This window comes from Agelaius phoeniceus, chromosome 31 (genome assembly GCF_051311805.1).
Source record: "Agelaius phoeniceus isolate bAgePho1 chromosome 31, bAgePho1.hap1, whole genome shotgun sequence".
Taxonomy (NCBI): domain Eukaryota; kingdom Metazoa; phylum Chordata; class Aves; order Passeriformes; family Icteridae; genus Agelaius; species Agelaius phoeniceus.
Window position 1 is genome coordinate 1,237,788 of NC_135295.1, and position 18,485 is coordinate 1,256,272.

The 18,485-nt window shown below is 43.6% G+C and overlaps 1 protein-coding gene across 1 annotated transcript in view; it reads left to right on the forward strand.

Moving 5' to 3' along the window:
• RNF115 (ring finger protein 115) overlaps nucleotides 1-18,359 on the forward strand; it is an 18,818-nt gene extending 459 nt beyond the window's left edge. The window contains 8 exon segments of the mRNA XM_054651215.2: nucleotides 1,229-1,287; nucleotides 2,198-2,249; nucleotides 5,198-5,403; nucleotides 9,590-9,661; nucleotides 9,754-9,826; nucleotides 12,580-12,673; nucleotides 14,698-14,813; nucleotides 17,205-18,359. Of these exon segments, the coding sequence (XP_054507190.1) occupies nucleotides 1,229-1,287; nucleotides 2,198-2,249; nucleotides 5,198-5,403; nucleotides 9,590-9,661; nucleotides 9,754-9,826; nucleotides 12,580-12,673; nucleotides 14,698-14,813; nucleotides 17,205-17,315 (783 nt within the window). The 3' untranslated portion in view covers nucleotides 17,316-18,359.
• The last annotated feature ends 126 nt before the right edge of the window (nucleotides 18,360-18,485 follow it).

The window sequence follows — 18,485 nt, forward strand, 5'->3', positions numbered from 1 at the left end:
GCCCCTGAGGGAGGGGTGACCTCCAGTGCCCGAAGTTGTTCCCACATGGAACAGGAGATCCCCCAAAATCTGGGAAAGGACTGGAGGAATGTCCTGTTCCTGATGGAAGCGGGTCATCCCATAACCCTCATCCCATTCCCATCCTGCTCCCTGAGCAGCGTCTGCTCCTCCGGCAGAGTGGGGATTGTCCATTCCTGCTAAGTTATCCCAGGAATTATCCCAGGGAAAATCCAGGGAATTATCCCAAGGAAAATGCAGGGAATTATCCCAGTTTTAGGGAATAATCCCTGGAAATATCCCAAGGAAAATCCAGGGAATTATCCCAGTTCCTGGGGGAAATCGCTGGAAATATCCCGAGGAAAATGCAGAGAATTATCCCAATTCCTGGGAGTATCCCAAGGAAAATGCAGGGAATTATCCCAGGGAAAATCCAGAGAATTATCCCAGTCACTGGGAAAAATCCCTGGAAATATCCCCCAGAAAATCCTGGGAATTATCCCAGTTTTAGGGAATAATCCCTGGAAATATCCCAGGGAAAATCCAGGGAATCTGCAGGATCCCACCCACCATCTGTTCCCCTTTCCCTTTCCCTCCCTGCAGAGTTATTTATCCCAAATGCCATTTTTATCTCTCTCCAGCTCCTGGGTGGCAAACTGAGACTTTCCAGATGGACTCCAAGAGCAAAAATAGTCCAAAATTAAAAATATTCCAAAATTAAAAATATTCCAAAGCTCCCAGGGATGCAGCAGCATCCCACCTGCTGCTGGTGATGGTAAAATTTGATCCAAAAAAAAAATCTGATTCAAAACTCAAAAGTCTGCTCCAGGATTTGGATTTGGGAGGAATTCCCACAAAATCCAGGCTGAAAATTTGGAATATTCCAATAAAAAAATCTGGGATGCTCTCAGTTCCTGACATGTGGAGAGGGAAGATCCATGAGAGTCTTTTTTGGGGTTTTTTTTTGAGTTTTTTTTCTTCATTCTGGGAATGAGAACAGGAAAAATTTTTCTTCTTGGGAGGAATTTTGCTCCTTGCCTCTGCAGTTGTGTTTTCCTCTCTGCTGCCCAAATTCCAAGGGATTTTCGGGTTTTTTTCCGATTTTTTTCCGATTTTCTGCTGTTGTTTGGAGCTGTTTGGCATCCAGGATCAGGAATGTTCCTGAAGGGGGAGATTTTTCTTTGGAATTTCAAAGATTTTGGGTTTAATTTCCACTCTTTTGCCTTCCCAGGAATACACCTGCCCTCGCTGTGAGTCCGGCTTCATTGAGGAAGTCACTGATGATTCCAGGTACCAGAAAATCCAGGGAAATTCAATTTATACCAAGGAGACTCAACATAAAAATGCCATTTTTATCCTTTTTTTGATGTATTTTTCCCCTTTTATCTTTTACCAAAAAACCCCAAAAACAGCAACAAAAAATTTTGGTCTTCTTGATATTTTTAGCCTTTTGTGTTTTGGGTTTTTCCCTTTTGATTTTTTCTATTTAAGGGAAAAAAAAGTTGGTTTTTTTTCCTAAAGAAAATAAAAATATTTGTATTTTTTAGTATTTAGGGGGAAAAAAAATCCCTTTTCATTATTTTTGGTGTTTGCCTCTTTTTTCCTTTTTTGGTCTTTTTTTTTTCCCTTTTGATTTTTTTCTTACCCTTTTTAGTATTTAAGGCTCCCAGATTTTCCAGAATATTTCCATTTGAAACTCCAAATTTTTAGTATTTAAGGAAAAAAAAAAAAAGTTGTTTTTTTCCCTAAAGAAAATAAAAATATTCATATTTTTTAGTATTTAGGGGGGAAAAAAAATCCCCTTCATTATTTTTGGTGTTTGCATCTTTTTTTTCTTTTTTGGTCTTTTTTTTTTCCCTTTTTGATTTTTTCTTACCCTTTTTCATTATTAGGGAAAAAAACCCCATCTTTTTACTATTTTCTGTGTTTGTTCTTTTTTTTTTTTAACTTTTTTGGTCTTTTTTTTCTTCCCTTTGTAATTTTTCTTCTTACTTTTTTTAATATTTTAAAATATTTTAGTGTCTTGATAGTAAAACCCCTTTTTTTTAATTGATTTTTAATTTTTTACTTATTTTTCTCCTTTTTTTTTTTTTTTGAACCCCTCCTGGGGTTATCCCATCCAACACAGGAGAGGATTTGGGAATCACAAGGGGGGGATTTTAGCAATGACCTCTGCCCTCACTTTCCTTCTTTTTCCCAGTTTTTTTGACAGCAATTCCCTGGATGACAGCCCCTCCTCTCAGTTCTCAGAGGTGAGTTTTCCTGCTTTTTTTTCCCTCTTTTCCTGAGAATTTCCAGTGGGAAAGGGCTGATCTTCCTGGAATCCAGGGGGAAAGGGCTGATTTTGTGGGAATCCAGTGGGAAAAGGGCTGATCCTTTTGGAATCCAGTAGGAAAAGGCTGGAAATTCAGTGAGAAAAGGTTGGGAATGCAGTGGGAAAAGGGCTGGGAATGCAGTGGGAAAGGGCTGATCCTGTGGGAATCCACTGGGAAAAGGCTGGAAATTCAGTGGGAAAAGGTTGGGAATGCCGTGGGAAAAGGTTGGGAATCCAGTGGGAAAGGGCTGATCTTCCAGGAATCCACTGGGAAAGGGCTGATCCTGTGGGAATCCACTGGAAAAAGGCTGGAAATTCAGTGGGAGAAGGCTGGAAATTCAGTGGGAAAAGGTTGGGAATCCAGAGGGAAAGGGTTGGGAATCCAGAGGGAAAGGGCTGATTTTGTGGGAATTCACTGGGAAAAGGTTGGGAATCCACTGGGAAAGGGCTGATCTTCCTGGAATCCAGTAGGAAAAGGCTGGGAATGCAGTGGGAAAGGGCTGATCCTGTGGGAATCCAGTGGGAAAAGGCTGGAAATCCACTGGGAAAAGGTTGGGAATGCACTGGGAAAAGGTTGGGAATGCAGTGGGAAAAGGTTGGGAACGCAGTGGGAAAAGGTTGGGAACGCAGTGGGCAAGGGCTGATCCTTTTGGAATCCAGTGGGAAAGGGTTGATCCTGTGGGAATGCACTGGGAAAAGGCTGGAAATCCACTGGGAATAGGTTGGGAATTCAGTGGGAAAAGGCTGGGAACGCACTGGGAAAAGGTTGGGAATGCAGTGGGAAAAGGTTGGGAATGCACTGGGAAAAGGTTGGGAACGCAGTGGGAAAAGGTTGGGAATGCACTGGGAAAAGGTTGGGAATGCACTGGGAAAAGGCTGGGAATGCACTGGGAAAAGGCTGGGAATGCACTGGGAAAAGGTTGGGAATGCACTGGGAAAAGGTTGGGAACGCAGTGGGAAAGGGCTGATCCTATGGGAATCCAGTGGGAAAGGGTTGATCCTGTGGGAATGCACTGGGAAAAGGCTGGAAATCCACTGGGAATAGGCTGGAAATCCACTGGGAATAGGTTGGGAATTCAGTGGGAAAAGGCTGGGAATGCACTGGGAAAAGGTTGGGAATGCACTGGGAAAAGGTTGGGAATGCAGTAGGAAAAGGTTGGGAATGCAGTAGGAAAATGTTGGGAATGCTGTGGGAAAAGGTTGGGAATTCAGTGGGAAAGGGCTGATCCTTTTGGAATCCAGTGGGAAAGGGTTGATCCTGTGGGAATGCACTGGGAAAAGGCTGGAAATCCACTGGGAATAGGTTGGGAATTCAGTGGGAAAAGGCTGGGAATGCACTGGGAAAAGGTTGGGAATTCAGCAGGAAAAGGTTGGGAATTCAGCAGGCAGAGGCCGCCCTGCTGTCCCAACCCCCAGATTGGATCCAGGCAGGAATTTTTGGCTCCTCCCCCTGGAGGAGCTCCCAGTGGAGTTTGGGATTGATCACCCAGGCAGGGACACTCAATTAACAGAGGATTCATTATAGGAGAGAGAAAGTGTCCAATTAACAGCAGCTCATTAACTGCCCCACCGGGGTCTAGCTCTGTGTATGTTAACAATTAACAGCTGATTAACAATTAACAGCTGGGTAACAATTAACAGCAGCTCATTAACTGCCCCACCGGGGTCTAGCTCTGTGTATGTTAACAATTAACAGCTGATTAACAATTAACAGCTGGGTAACAATTAACAGCTGGGTAACAATTAACAGCTGATTAACAATTAACAGCTGGGTAACAATTAACAGCTGGGTAACAATTAACAGCTGGGTAACAATTAACAGCAGCTCATTAACTGCCCCACTGGGGTCTAGCTCTGTATGTGTTAACAATTAACAGCTGATTAACAATTGACAGCTGCGTAACAATTAACAGCTGATTAACAATTAACAGCTGATTAAAAATTAACAGCTGGTTTTAACAATTAACAGCTGGTTTTAACAGCATTAATTTTCACAATTACCAGCTGATAATTGCCCCACCTGGATTCCAGTGTTAATTTTCACAATTAACAGCAGCTCATTAACTGCCCCACTGGGTTTTAGCACTGTATGTGTTAACAATTAACAACAGATAACTGTTAAACAATTAACAGCTGGATTAACAATTAACAGCTGGTTTCAACAGCATTAATTTGAACAATTAACATCAGACACCTGCCCCAGCTGGATTGCAGTGTTAATTTTTACAATTAACAGCTGCTAATTGCCCCACCTGTATTCCAGTGTTAATTTTCCCAATTACCAGCTGCTAATTATCCCACCTGTTAAATTTTCCCAATTACCAGCTGCTAATTGCCCCAGCTGTTAAATTTCCACAATTACCAGCTGCTAATTACCCCAGCTGTTAAATTTCCACAATTACCAGCTGCTAATTGCCCCAGCTGTTAAATTTTCCCAATTAACAGCTGCTAATTGCCCCAGCTGTTAAATTTTCCCAATTTCCAGCTGCTAATTGCCCCAGCTGTTAAATTTTCCCCATTTCCAGCAGGCACCTGCCCCACCTGGTTTTAGCAGTGTATATTTTCACAATTAACAGCTGCTAATCGCCCCACCTGTTAAATTTCCACAATTAACAGCTGCTAATTGCCCCAGCTGTTAAATTTTCCCAATTAACACTGCTAATTTCCCCACCTGTTAAATTTTCCCAATTAGCAGCTGCTAATTGCCCCAGCTGTTAAATTTTCCCAATTACCAGCTGCTAATTGCCCCAGCTGTTCAATTTTCCCAATTACCCGCTGCTAATTGCCCCAGCTGTTCAATTTTCCCCATTTCCAGCAGGCACCTGCCCCACCTCTCACAGCTCCATCAAATCCACACCCCCCAGCCTAAACCCCCGCTCTCCACAGCTTTGGGACCACCTGGACCACACCATGTTCTTCCCGGATTTCCGGCCCTTCCTGAGCAGCAGCTCCCTGGATGCAGAGGCCAGGGACGTGGAGAGGGGGCCCCCGGCGGAGCTTTGGGGTCCCAGCCGCCCCCCACGGCTGCCGGTGCCCCGCAGGTACCGGGCCCGGGGCAGCTCCCGCCCCGATCGCTCGCCGGCCATCGAGGGGTGAGTGAGGGAGCTGTGCTCAAAAACTCTGATCTGGAGTGCAAAAAATCCAATGAAAAGGGTGAGTGAGCTGTGCTGGGAAACTGAGTGCAAAGAAACCTGCATGGGAAGGGATGGGTGAGCTCTGCTCAAAAACTCTGATCTGGAGTACAAAAAATCCAATGTGGGAAGGGGTGAGTGAGCTCTGATGGGTGTCACAATCTGCTCTACAGACTCTGATCCAGAGTGCAAAAAATCCAATGAAAAGGGTGAGTGAGCTGTGCTCAAAAACTCTGATCTGGAGTGAAAATGAACCAATGTGGGAAGGGTGAGTGAGCTGTGCTCAAAAACTCTGATATGGAGTGCAAAAAATCCAATGTGGGAAGGGATGGGTGAGCTCTGCTGGGAAACTCTGATCTGGAGTGCAAAGAAACCAGCATGGGAAGGGATGGATGAGCTGTGCTCAAAAACTCTGTTATGGAGTGCAAAGAAACCAATGTGAGAAGGGATGGATGAGCTCTGCTCAAAAATTCTGATCCAGAAAAAAACCAACATGGAAAGGGTGAGGGAGCTCTGCTGGGAAACTCTGATCCAAAGTGCAAGAAAACCAGCATGGGAAGGGATGGGTGAGCTCTGCTGGGAAACTCTGATCTGGAGTGCAAAAAATCCAATGAAAAGGGTGAGTGAGCTCTGCTGGGAAACTGAGTGCAAAAAATCCAATGTGGGAAGGGATGGGTGAGCTCTGCTGGGAAACTCTGATCCAGAGTGCAAATAAACCAATGTGGGAAGGGTGAGTGAGCTCTGCTCAAAAACTCTGATCTGGAGTGTAAATAAACCAATGTGGGAAGGGTGAGTGAGCTGTGCTCAAAAACTCTGATCCAAAGTGCAAAAAATCCAATGAAAAGGGTGAGTGAGCTGTGCTGGGAAACTGATCCAGAGTGCAAAAAAACCAATGTGGGAAGGGTGAGTGAGCTCTGCTCAAAAACTCTGATCCAGTGCAAAAATTCCAATGTGGGAAGGGATGGGTGAGCTCTGCTGGGTGTCAGGATCTGCTCTAAGAATGGGAGTCATGATGGTTCAATAACTGATCTGGAGTGCAAAGAAACCAATGTGAAAAGGGTGAGTGAGCTCTGCTCAAAAACTCTGATCTGGAGTGCAAGAAATCCAATGTGGGAAGGGATGGGTGAGCTGTGCTGGGAAACTCTGATCTGGAGTGCAAAAATTCCAATGTGGGAAGGGTGAGGGAGCTGTGCTGGGAGACTCTGATCCAGAAAAAAACCAACATGGAAAGGGTGAGGGAGCTGTGCTGGGAAACTGAGTGCAAAGAAACCAATGTGGGAAGGGATGGGTGAGCTCTGCTGGGAGACTCTGATATGGAGTGAAAATAAACCAATGTGGGAAGGGATGGGTGAGCTCTGCTGGGAAACTCTGATATGGAGTGAGAATAAACCAGTGTGGGAAGGGTGAGGGAGCTCTGCTGGGAGACTCTGATCCAGAAAAAAACCAACATGGAAAGGGTGAGGGAGCTGTGCTGGGAAACTCTGATCTAGAGTGCAAAAAAGCCAATGTGGGAAGGGTGAGTGAGCTCTGCTCAAAAACTCTGATCTGGAGTGAAAATAAACCAGCATGGGAAGGGATGGATGAGCTGTGCTCAAAAACTCTGATATGGAGTGCAAAGAAACCAATGTGGGAAGGGATGGATGAGCTCTGCTCAAAAATTCTGATCCAGAAAAAAACCAACATGGAAAGGGTGAGGGAGCTCTGCTGGGAAACTCTGATCCAAAGTGCAAGAAAACCAGCATGGGAAGGGATGGGTGAGCTCTGCTGGGAAACTCTGATCTGGAGTGCAAATAAACCAATGTGGGAAGGGTGAGTGAGCTCTGCTGGGAAACTCTGATCTGGAGTGCAAAAAATCCAATGAAAAGGGTGAGTGAGCTCTGCTCAAAAACTCTGATCTGGAGTGTAAATAAACCAATGTGGGAAGGGTGAGTGAGCTCTGCTCAAAAACTCTGATCCAAAGTGCAAAAAATCCAATGAAAAGGGTGAGTGAGCTCTGCTGGGAAACTGAGTGCAAATAAACCAATGTGGGAAGGGATGGGTGAGCTGTGCTGGGAAACTGATCCAGAGTGCAAAGAAACCAATGTGGGAAGGGTGAGTGAGCTGTGCTGGAAAACTCTGATCTGGAGTGCAAAAAAACCAATGAAAAGGGTGAGTGAGCTGTGCTGGGAAACTGAGTGCAAATAAACCAATGTGGGAAGGGATGGGTGAGCTCTGATGGGAAACTGAGTGCAAAAAACCAATGAAAAGAGTGAGTGAGCTCTGCTCAAAAACTCTGATCCAAAGTGCAAAAAATCCAATGAAAAGGGTGAGTGAGCTGTGCTGAGAAACTCTGATCCAGAGTGTAAATAAACCAATGTGAAAAGGGTGAGTGAGCTCTGCTCAAAAACGCTGATCTGGAGTGCAAATAAACCAATGTGGGAAGGGTGAGTGAGCTGTGCTGGGAAACTGATCCAGAGTGCAAAGAAACCAATGTGGGAAGGGGGAGTGAGCTCTGCTCAAAAACTGATCCAGAGAAAAACCAACATGGAAAGGGTGAGGGAGCTCTGCTGGGAAACTCTGATCCAGAAAAAAACCAACATGGAAAGGGGTGAGTGAGCTCTGCTGGGTGTCAGGATCTGCTCTACAAACTCTGATCCAGAGTGCAAAAAACCAGCATGGGAAAGGGTGAGTGAGCTGTGCTCAAAAACTCTGATCCAAAGTGCAAAAAATCCAATGTGGGAAGGGTGAGTGAGCTCTGCTGGGTGGCACCATCAAAAGCAGGAGTGGTGATGGTTCAATAACTGATCCAGAGTGTAAAAATCCAGCATGGAAAGGGCTGAGTGAGCTCTGCTGGGAGAGCAGGAGAGGGGGTTTGGATGGGGTTTTTAGAGTTTGAGAAAAGGTTTGTGTGGTGTGGGATTGCAGGGAAAATTGGGGTAGGAGATTGGGGATTTGGAAATGTAATGGGGTAGGAGAGACGATGTTGAGAGAGGAACAAATTTGAAATAAATTTAGAAAATAAAAATAAATACAGAATGTATTTGTGTGGAAATTTTGGGGTAAGAAATCGGGGATTTAGAAATGTAATGGGGTAGGAGAGGTGTTGTTGAGAGAGGAACAAATTCGAAATAAATTTAGAAAATAAAAATAAATACAGAATGTATTTGTGTGGAAATTTTGGGGTAAGAAATCGGGGATTTGGAAATGTAATGGGGTAGGAGAGACGTTGTTGAGAGAGGAACAAATTTGAAATAAATTTAGAAAATAAAAATAAATACAGAATGTATTTGTGTGGAAATTTTGGGGTAAGAAATCGGGGATTTGGAAATGTAATGGGATAGGAGAGGTGTTGTTGAGAGAGGAACAAATTTGAAATAAATTTAGAAAATAAAAATAAATACAGAATGTATTTGTGTGGAAATTTTGGGGTAAGAAATCGGGGATTTAGAAATGTAATGGGGTAGGAGAGGTGTTGTTGAGAGAGGAATGGAATTAAAAATAAATTCAGAAATTAGAAATAGTTGGCTTCTCACCCTACAGATGAGACTGTATAGATCTTGGTCTTGAATTTCTTGATCTTGAATTCCTTGATCCCTGAAAATGGAATAAAAGGTTTCTATAGAATGTGTTTGTATGGAAATGTTGAGGTTAGAAATTGGGGATTTAGAAATGGGATTGGACAGATGTTGTTGAGAGAGGGATGGAACTGGAAATAAATGTAGAAATTAGGAGTAAGTTTAGAAATTAGAAATAAGTTTAGAAATTAGAAATAAATGTAGAAATTACGAATAAGTTTAGAAATAAGTTTAGAAATTAGAAATAAGTTTAGAAATTCGGAATAAGTTCAGAAATAAGTTTAGAAATTAGAAATAAGTTTAGAAATTAGAAATTAGCTTCTGATTGTGATGGTGGGAATTCTAACACCTCTATTGCCTCACCTCACACCTGAGACTGAAAATAAAACCAAATTTTTTGAAAGCACCTCTGAGTTACCCAGGGTATTGCCCAACACCTGCTCTCTCTCTATTTTGGAGCTTTTTCCAGGGATTTTCACAGCCATGAGCCATCACCAGAGCAGGAATTCCTGCTTTTCCACCCTTTTTTTCTCCTCCCACCATTTCTTTCCTCCCTTAACTCCCCCTTCCCACCTCTTTCCTCCTTTCCTCAGGATAATCCAGCAGATCTTTGCTGGCTTTTTTGCCAACTCAGCCCTTCCTGGCTCCCAGCATCCCTTCTCCTGGTGAGTAGATCTCCCAGATCCCAGCAAGTCAATCCCAGGAAGCTTTGGGAATTTGGGAATTCTGGGGAATCCCTGGCCTCTCCCCTTGGCAGGAGCGGGATGCTGCACTCCAGCCCCGGCGATTACGCGTGGGGACAGAGCGGCCTCGACGCCATCGTCACCCAGGTCAGTGGCACTGTCACATTTTCTCATTTTCTGCCAAAAATCCTTTTTTTATTTTATTTTTGCCCAGCATTTCTTCTCCTGGCAAGCTGAGAAGCCTCAGAGAAAAAAAAAAAATGAAAACAATAATTATGTGATTTGCTTCTGCTGTGTTTTGTTGCTTTGGGATGTGGTTGGAGATTGTTTATCCATTGTTTGGTTCCATGTGTGAATTGATTGTTTATCCATTGTTTGATTGGTTTCATCAATTGATTGTTCATCAATTCATGAATTGATTGTTTATCCATTGTTTGCTTGGTTCCATGTAAATTGATTGTTTATTCATTGTTTGATTGGTTTCATCAATTGATTGTGTATCCATTGTTTGATTGGTTTCATGTGAATTTATTGTTTATCCACTGTTTGATTGGTTCCATCAATTGATTGTTCATCAATTCATGAATTGATTGTTTATCCATTGTTTGATTGGTTTCATGTGAATTGATTGTGTATCCACTGTTAGATTGGTTTCATCAATTGATTGTTTATCCATTGTTTGCTTGGTTTCATCCATTGATTGTTCATCAATTCATGAATTGATTGTTTATCCATAGTTTGGTTGGTTTCATCAATTGATTGTGTATCCATTGTTTGATTGGTTCCATGTGAATTGATTGTTCATCAATTCATGAATTGATTGCTTATCCATTGTTAGATTGGTTTCATCAATTGATTGTTTATCCATTGTTTGATTGGTTTCATCAATTGATTGTTCATCAATTCATGAATTGATTGTTAATCCATTGTTTGATTGGTTTCATCAATTGATTGTTTATCCATTGTTTGATTGGTTCCATGTGAGTTGATTGTTTATCCATTGTTTGATTGGTTTCATCAACTGATTGTTCATCAATTCATGAATTGATTGCTTATCCATTGATTGCTTGGTTCCATGTAAATTGTTTTATTGTTTTTACTTCATGACCAATGAAGAGAGAGTCAGGAGTTTCCATTATCATTCTTTGTAGCCTTCTCTCTGTATCCTTCCTCTATTCTTTAGAATCTCATTCTTTAACACAATTTAACATCATAAAATAACAAATTCGAGCACGGACTCACATTCACTCATCTCTCCCCTCCTCGGGGCTGCCTGCAAATTCAACAGGTGAGAGCCACCTGTTGGATGGATGGATGGATGGATGGATGGATGGATGATGGATGATGGATGATGGATGGATGGATGGATGGATGGATGGATGGATGGATGATGGATGGATGATGGATGGATGGATGGATGGATGGATGGATGATGGATGGATGATGGATGGATGGATGGATGGATGGATGGATGATGGATGGATGATGGATGATGGATGGATGATGGATGATGGATGGATGATGGATGGATGATGGATGATGGATGGATGATGGATGATGATGATGGATGGATGATGATGGATGATGGATGGATGGATGATGGATGGATGGATGATGGATGGATGATGGATGGATGGATGGATGGATGGATGGATGGATGGATGGATGATGGATGGATGGATGGATGGATGGATGGATGGATGGATGGATGATGGATGGATGGATGGATGGATGATGGATGGATGGATGATGGATGGATGATGGATTTATGGATGGATGGATGGATGGATGGATGGATGATGGATGGATGGATGGATGGATGGATGGATGGATGGATGGATGGATGGATGATGGATGGATGGATGATGGATGGATGGATGGATGGATGGATGATGGATGGATGGATGATGGATGGATGGATGGATGGATGGATGATGGATGGATGGATGGATGATGGATGGATGATGGATTTATGGATGGATGGATGGATGGATGGATGGATGATGGATGGATGGATGGATGGATGATGGATGGATGGATGGATGATGGATGGATGGATGATGGATGGATGGATGGATGGATGGATGGATGATGGATGGATGGATGATGGATGGATGGATGGATGGATGATGGATGGATGGATGGATGATGGATGGATGGATGGATGATGGATGGATGGATGGATGGATGGATGGATGGATGGATGGATGATGGATGGATGGATGGATGGATGGATGGATGGATGGATGGATGATGGATGGATGGATGATGGATGGATGGATGGATGGATGGATGGATGGATGGATGGATGGATGGATGGATGATGGATGGATGGATGGATGATGGATGGATGGATGATGGATGATGGATGGATGATGGATGGATGATGGATGATGGATGGATGATGGATGGATGATGATGGATGGATGGATGATGATGGATGATGGATGGATGGATGGATGGATGGATGATGGATGGATGGATGATGGATGATGGATGGATGGATGATGGATGGATGGATGGATGATGGATGATGGATGGATGATGATGGATGGATGGATGATGATGGATGATGGATGGATGATGGATGATGATGATGGATGATGATGGATGGATGATGGATGGATGGATGATGATGATGATGGATGATGGATGATGGATGGATGATGGATGGATGATGATGGATGATGGATGGATGATGGATGATGATGATGGATGATGATGGATGGATGATGGATGGATGGATGATGATGATGATGGATGATGGATGATGGATGGATGATGGATGGATGATGATGGATGATGGATGGATGATGGATGATGATGGATGGATGAAGTGCCAGGGCGCAGCTCCAGTGTCCCATCCCCACTCCTGAGCTTGGCGTTTCTCCTCTGCGCAGCTCCTGGGACAGCTGGAGAACACGGGGCCACCACCAGCAGACAAGGAGAAGATCTCGTCCCTGCCGACGGTGCCGGTGACACAGGAACAAGTCGGTGGGTGCCTGCATCTCCCCAACATCCAGGGCCCCTTGGGTGCTGCTGTTTGACATCCTCAGCTCTCCCTCATTCCCACTTTGTCCCCGCTGGAACTGTACCCCCTTCCCAAGATGATTTCCCCCTTCCCAAGATGATTTCCCCCTTCCCAAGATGATTTCCCCCTTCCCACAATAATTTTCCCCTCCCCATTATGGTTTTTTTCCCCTCTCCATGATGATTTTCCCCTTCCCAAGATGATTTTCCGCTCCCCACAATGATTTTTCCCTTCCCATGATGGTTTTTCCCCCCTCCCCATGATGATTTTCCCCCTCCCTATGATGTTTTTTTTCCCCTCCCCATGATAATTTCCCCCTCCCATGATGATTCCCCCTCCCCACGATTGTTTTCCCCTCTCATGATGATTTTCCCCTCTCATGATGATTTTCCCATCCCCATGATGGTTTTCCCATCCCAAATCCCTGTTGCTGCTCTCAACTCCTCCCTTCTCCCCTTTCCAAACTCCCCACTCTCTGCTCTGGAAATGCCATGGAACCCTGCCCAGCAGGGGCCTGGGGTGGGGAGGCTCAGCTCAATCCTGGGTTTGCAATTAAAAAAATCCCAGGAATTTTTCAGCCCAAGGATCCCTCCCAGAACCCTGCTCCTCCATTGTGGTTAAACCATGGACATTTCTAGCCAGGATATTTTTATCCTGTGGTTTTCCACACCCCTGTGTCCTCCTCTTTTCTGGGAAGCGAAGGGCTGGCTGGAATTCCACGGGGCTGAGCCCACAGAGCAGGCCAGGAATGATGAAATTCTGGAATATCCAAGGATCCCTGGGATCACCAAAGGAGCTCAGGAGGTCGTTGTTCTCCAGATGTTCCATCCCCAGAGAATTTGGGGTGGATGGATCCTGGCAGGAATTCCTTGATCCCTGGATGAGCTCAGGATTCAGAGGATTTTGGATGGATGATGGATGGATGATGGATGGATGGATGATGGATGGATGGATGGATGGATGGATGGATGGATGGATGGATGGATGGATGGATGATGGATGGATGATGGATGGATGGATGGATGGATGGATGGATGATGGATGGATGGATGGATGATGGATGGATGGATGGATGATGGATGGATGGATGATGGATGGATGGATGGATGGATGATGGATGGATGGATGATGGATGGATGGATGGATGGATGGATGATGGATGGATGGATGATGGATGGATGGATGGATGGATGGATGGATGGATGGATGGATGGATGGATGATGGATGGATGGATGGATGGATGGATGGATGGATGGATGGATGATGGATGGATGGATGGATGGATGGATGGATGATGGATGGATGGATGATGGATGGATGGATGGATGATGGATGGATGGATGGATGATGGATGGATGGATGATGGATGGATGATGGATGGATGATGGATGGATGGATGATGGATGGATGGATGGATGGATGGATGATGGATGGATGGATGGATGATGGATGGATGGATGGATGGATGGATGGATGGATGGATGGATGGATGGATGATGGATGGATGGATGGATGGATGGATGGATGGATGGATGATGGATGGATGGATGATGGATGGATGGATGATGGATGGATGATGGATGATGGATGGATGATGGATGATGGATGGATGGATGATGGATGGATCATGGATGGATGGATGGATGGATGATGGATGATGGATCATGGATAGATGGATATTGCATGGATGGATTTATGGCTGATGGATCATGGATGGATAGATAGATATTGCGTGGATGGATCCTGGCATGAATCCCTTCCTTCCCTGCCATGAATCCCTTCCTTCCCTGGCATGAATCCCTTCCTTCCCTGCCATGAATCCCTTCCTTCCCTGGCAGGAATCCCTTTCTCCCTGCTCCACCTCCCTCCCACCCCATTCCCCCTCCACCCCCACACCCCAGTTCCCTTTTCCCCGTTCCCCCCTCTCTGGTCAAACCCCCGGGGCAGCCCCGTGTCCGTCAGCGCTGCCCCGTTCCCTTTGCGCAGACACGGGGCTGGAGTGCCCGGTGTGCAAGGAGGATTACGCCCTGGCCGAGCAGGTCCGGCAGCTGCCCTGCAACCACGTCTTCCACAGCAGCTGCATCGTGCCCTGGCTGGAGCTGGTAAGATCCCAAAATAAAAAAAAACCCATCTTTTAGCATATTTTATCTTTTTTTTTATTAATATAATATATGACATTTATTGTGTGTTGAGTTCTGCAGAATTCAGCTAACCAGCTACAAATTCAACCTAACCCTAACTTAATTTTCTCTCTAAAGCTTTTTAAGGATAAACTGTCCAATTAAGAATTGACACTTAAATTAGTTTTTAGTTTTTAACCTAATAATTAATCACCCCAAGCCCACAGTGCAGATTTTTCTAATTATTTCTTACTGATTATTATTTCTTACTATTATTATTTCTAACTACTCAAACTCATGAAGAAGAAGGTGAAAAACTTCCTAAAACTAAACTAACTGTCCTACAACTTCTATTTTGCTTTATGAATATTGCTGCATTCTAAAACCTTAAACTCAGATTTTTCTACCCCTGTGATGTTCCACACTCCTGGTGGAAAAAAATTTTGGAATATCAAAAAATTTGGAATATCAAAAAATTTTGGAATTTTTCAGCACAGAAAGTTTGAAATTCTCAGCATTTAGGACAAATCCTGTGTGTTCCCCTCCTTCCCAGCACGACACGTGTCCAGTCTGCAGGAAGAGCCTAAAGGGGGAATTGGATAATTATATAATTATGTAATAATGCTCAATCTCATGAAGAAAAAAGTGAAAAACTTCCTAAAAATAAATGAAATTAACTGTACTAAAACTTCTATTTTGCTATATAAATATTGCTGCATTCTAAAACCTTAAACTCAGATTTTTCTACCCTGTGACTTCTATTCAAACCGAACACTGGTGATCTCACTGTTACCAAAAAATTGGAATTTTTCTCCAAAATTTCAGCTCAAATATAACATCTTCTTGTGCCTTTCAGCACAGAAAGTTTGAAATTTTCAGCATTTGGGACAAATCCTGTGTGTTCCCCCCCCTCACAGCACGACACGTGTCCAGTCTGCAGGAAGAGCCTAAAGGGGGAATTAGATCATTACATAATTATGTAATAATGCTCAATCTCATGAAGAAAAAAGTGAAAAACTTCCTAAAAATAAATGAAATTAACTGTCCTAAAACTTCTATTCTGCTATATAAATATTGCTGCATTCTAAAACCTTAAACTCAGATTTTTCTACCCGGTGATGTTCCACACTCCTGGTGAAAACAATTTTGGAATATCAAAAAATTTTGGATTTTTTCTCCACAACTTCAGCTCAAATGTAACATTTTCTTGTGCCTTTCAGCACAGAAAGTTTGAAATTCTCAGCATTTAGGACAAATCCTGTGTGTTCCCCTCCCTCACAGCACGACACGTGTCCAGTCTGCAGGAAGAGCCTAAAGGGGGAATTAGATAATTACATAATTATGTAATAATGCTCAAACTCATGAAGAAAAAAGTGAAAAACTTCCTAAAAATAAACTAAATTAACTGTCCTAAAACTTCTATTCTGCTATATAAATATTGCTGCATTTTAAAACCTTAAACTCAGATTTTTCTACCCTGTGACTTCTATTCAAACCGAACACCGGTGATCTCACTGTTACCAAAAAATTGGAATTTTTCTCCAAAATTTCAGCTCAAATGTAACATTTTCTTGTGCCTTTCAGCACAGAAAGTTTGAAATTCTCAGCATTTAGGACAAATCCTGTGTGTTCCCCCCCCTCACATCACGACACGTGTCCAGTCTGCAGGAAGAGCCTAAAGGGGGAATTGGATCATTACATAATTATGTAATAATGCTCAATCTCATGAAGAAAAAAGTGAAAAACTTCCTAAAAATAAATGAAATTAACTGTCCTAAAACTTCTATTTTGCTTTATAAATATTGCTGCATTCTAAAACCTTAAACTCAGATTTTTCTACCCGGTGATGTTCCACACTCCTGGTGAAAACAATTTTGGAATATCAAAAAATTTTGGATTTTTTCTCCACAACTTCAGGTCAAATATAACATTTTCTTGTGCCTTTGAGCACAGAAAGTTTGAAATTCTCAGCATTTAGGACAAATCCTGTGTGTTCCCCTCCCTCACAGCACGACACGTGTCCAGTCTGCAGGAAGAGCCTAAAGGGGGAATTAGATAATTACATAATTATGTAATAATGCTCAATCTCATGAAGAAAAAAGTGAAAAACTTCCTAAAAATAAATGAAATTAACTGTACTAAAACTTCTATTTTGCTTTATAAATATTGCTGCATTTTAAAACCTTAAACTCAGATTTTTCTACCCTGTGACTTCTATTCAAACCGAACACCGGTGATCTCACTGTTACCAAAAAATTGGAATTTTTCTCCAAAATTTCAGCTCAAATGTAACATTTTCTTGTGCCTTTCAGCACAGAAAGTGTGAAATTCTCAGCATTTAGGACAAATCCTGTGTGTTCCCCCCCCTCACAGCACGACACGTGTCCAGTCTGCAGGAAGAGCCTAAAGGGGGAAGATTCCACCAGGCAAATCCCAAATCCCGAAGCTTCCGACAGCCCCGTGCAGGAGAGATGGACTTTCTGACCCTCCTGAAGGCTCCTGCAGCGTTCCAGAAGGTTCCAGAGGCATCCCAGGCTCCTGGAGGTGCACATGGGTCTGAGAATTCCAGCAAACCCCAACAAAGCAGGAATCAGGGGGGGCCCAGCCTGTGGGATGGCAGCACCGGGCGCTCTTCTCCCAGGAATTTCTCCTCCTGCTCCATGGAATTGCCTCGTTTGCCCTAAATTGGGAGTTTTTTGGGAGTGATTTGATTTCATTTTTTGGATCAGAAAAGGTTTTTTTTTTGGGTTTTTTGTTGTTTTTTTTCCCAGTAGGGGCCCAGCGTGAAGAGGGGGTTCCAAGCCCCCTCGTAGCCTTCTCTGGAGAAAAAGGTTGGGATTAAACAAAAAATGGGGATTTTAGGGATCTTCCTGCACTCCAGGAGGTTGGAAATTGTAGCCATGAGAGATTTTTATTGCCCCAGCTTGGGATGGGATCCTTGGGGGTCTCTAAAATCCTGGCAGGTGGAAGGAGGAAGGTTCTGGAGCCTCAGGAGCCCCCGTGGTCCTGGAAAGGCTCTGGGAACTCTGTGGTGTCAGGAATGCTCTGAGCAGGATTTTCTCTCATCCTGGACTATTTTTTGGGGTCGATTGGGGTTTTTTTCTGACCCTTTTCCACGTTGCCCGTGGCCCCAGGTGTGTCCAAACCTCCCTGTGCCCTCCACGAGTCATTCCAGGCAGGAATTATGGAATTATGGAATTATGGACCATTCCCTTGGGAATCCCCCTGCCCTCCCCCATAACTTAAGGAAACTCTTGATTTTTTTTTTTCCTGATTATTTGGTTGTTTTCAGAGTTTGGTTTTGTTGGTTTTTTTGGGTTTTTTTTTTTGTTTTTTCCCATTTCCTGTGACTTTTCCAGGTCTGAATCCTGGGAGTTTTCCTCATCCTCGTGGCATCCACTGCCTGCCCTGGGATAGGGGAGGGGGGAAATGTTCCCAAACCCCTTGGGCTCAGTGGCTCCACGTCCACGTGGATCCAATTCCTGATTTTCTTTGCTCTTCCGTCCAATAAAGGCCTTTCTCAAAGAATCCCCATTCCCAAATCTTCCTTGGAGCTGGGAAAGGGAGGAAGGACCTGGGCTGGGGTGGGCAGAAATGAGCTCAGAAAAAGCTTTTTTTGGGAAGGAAAACCCTGATTTGCTGAATTTGTCCCCA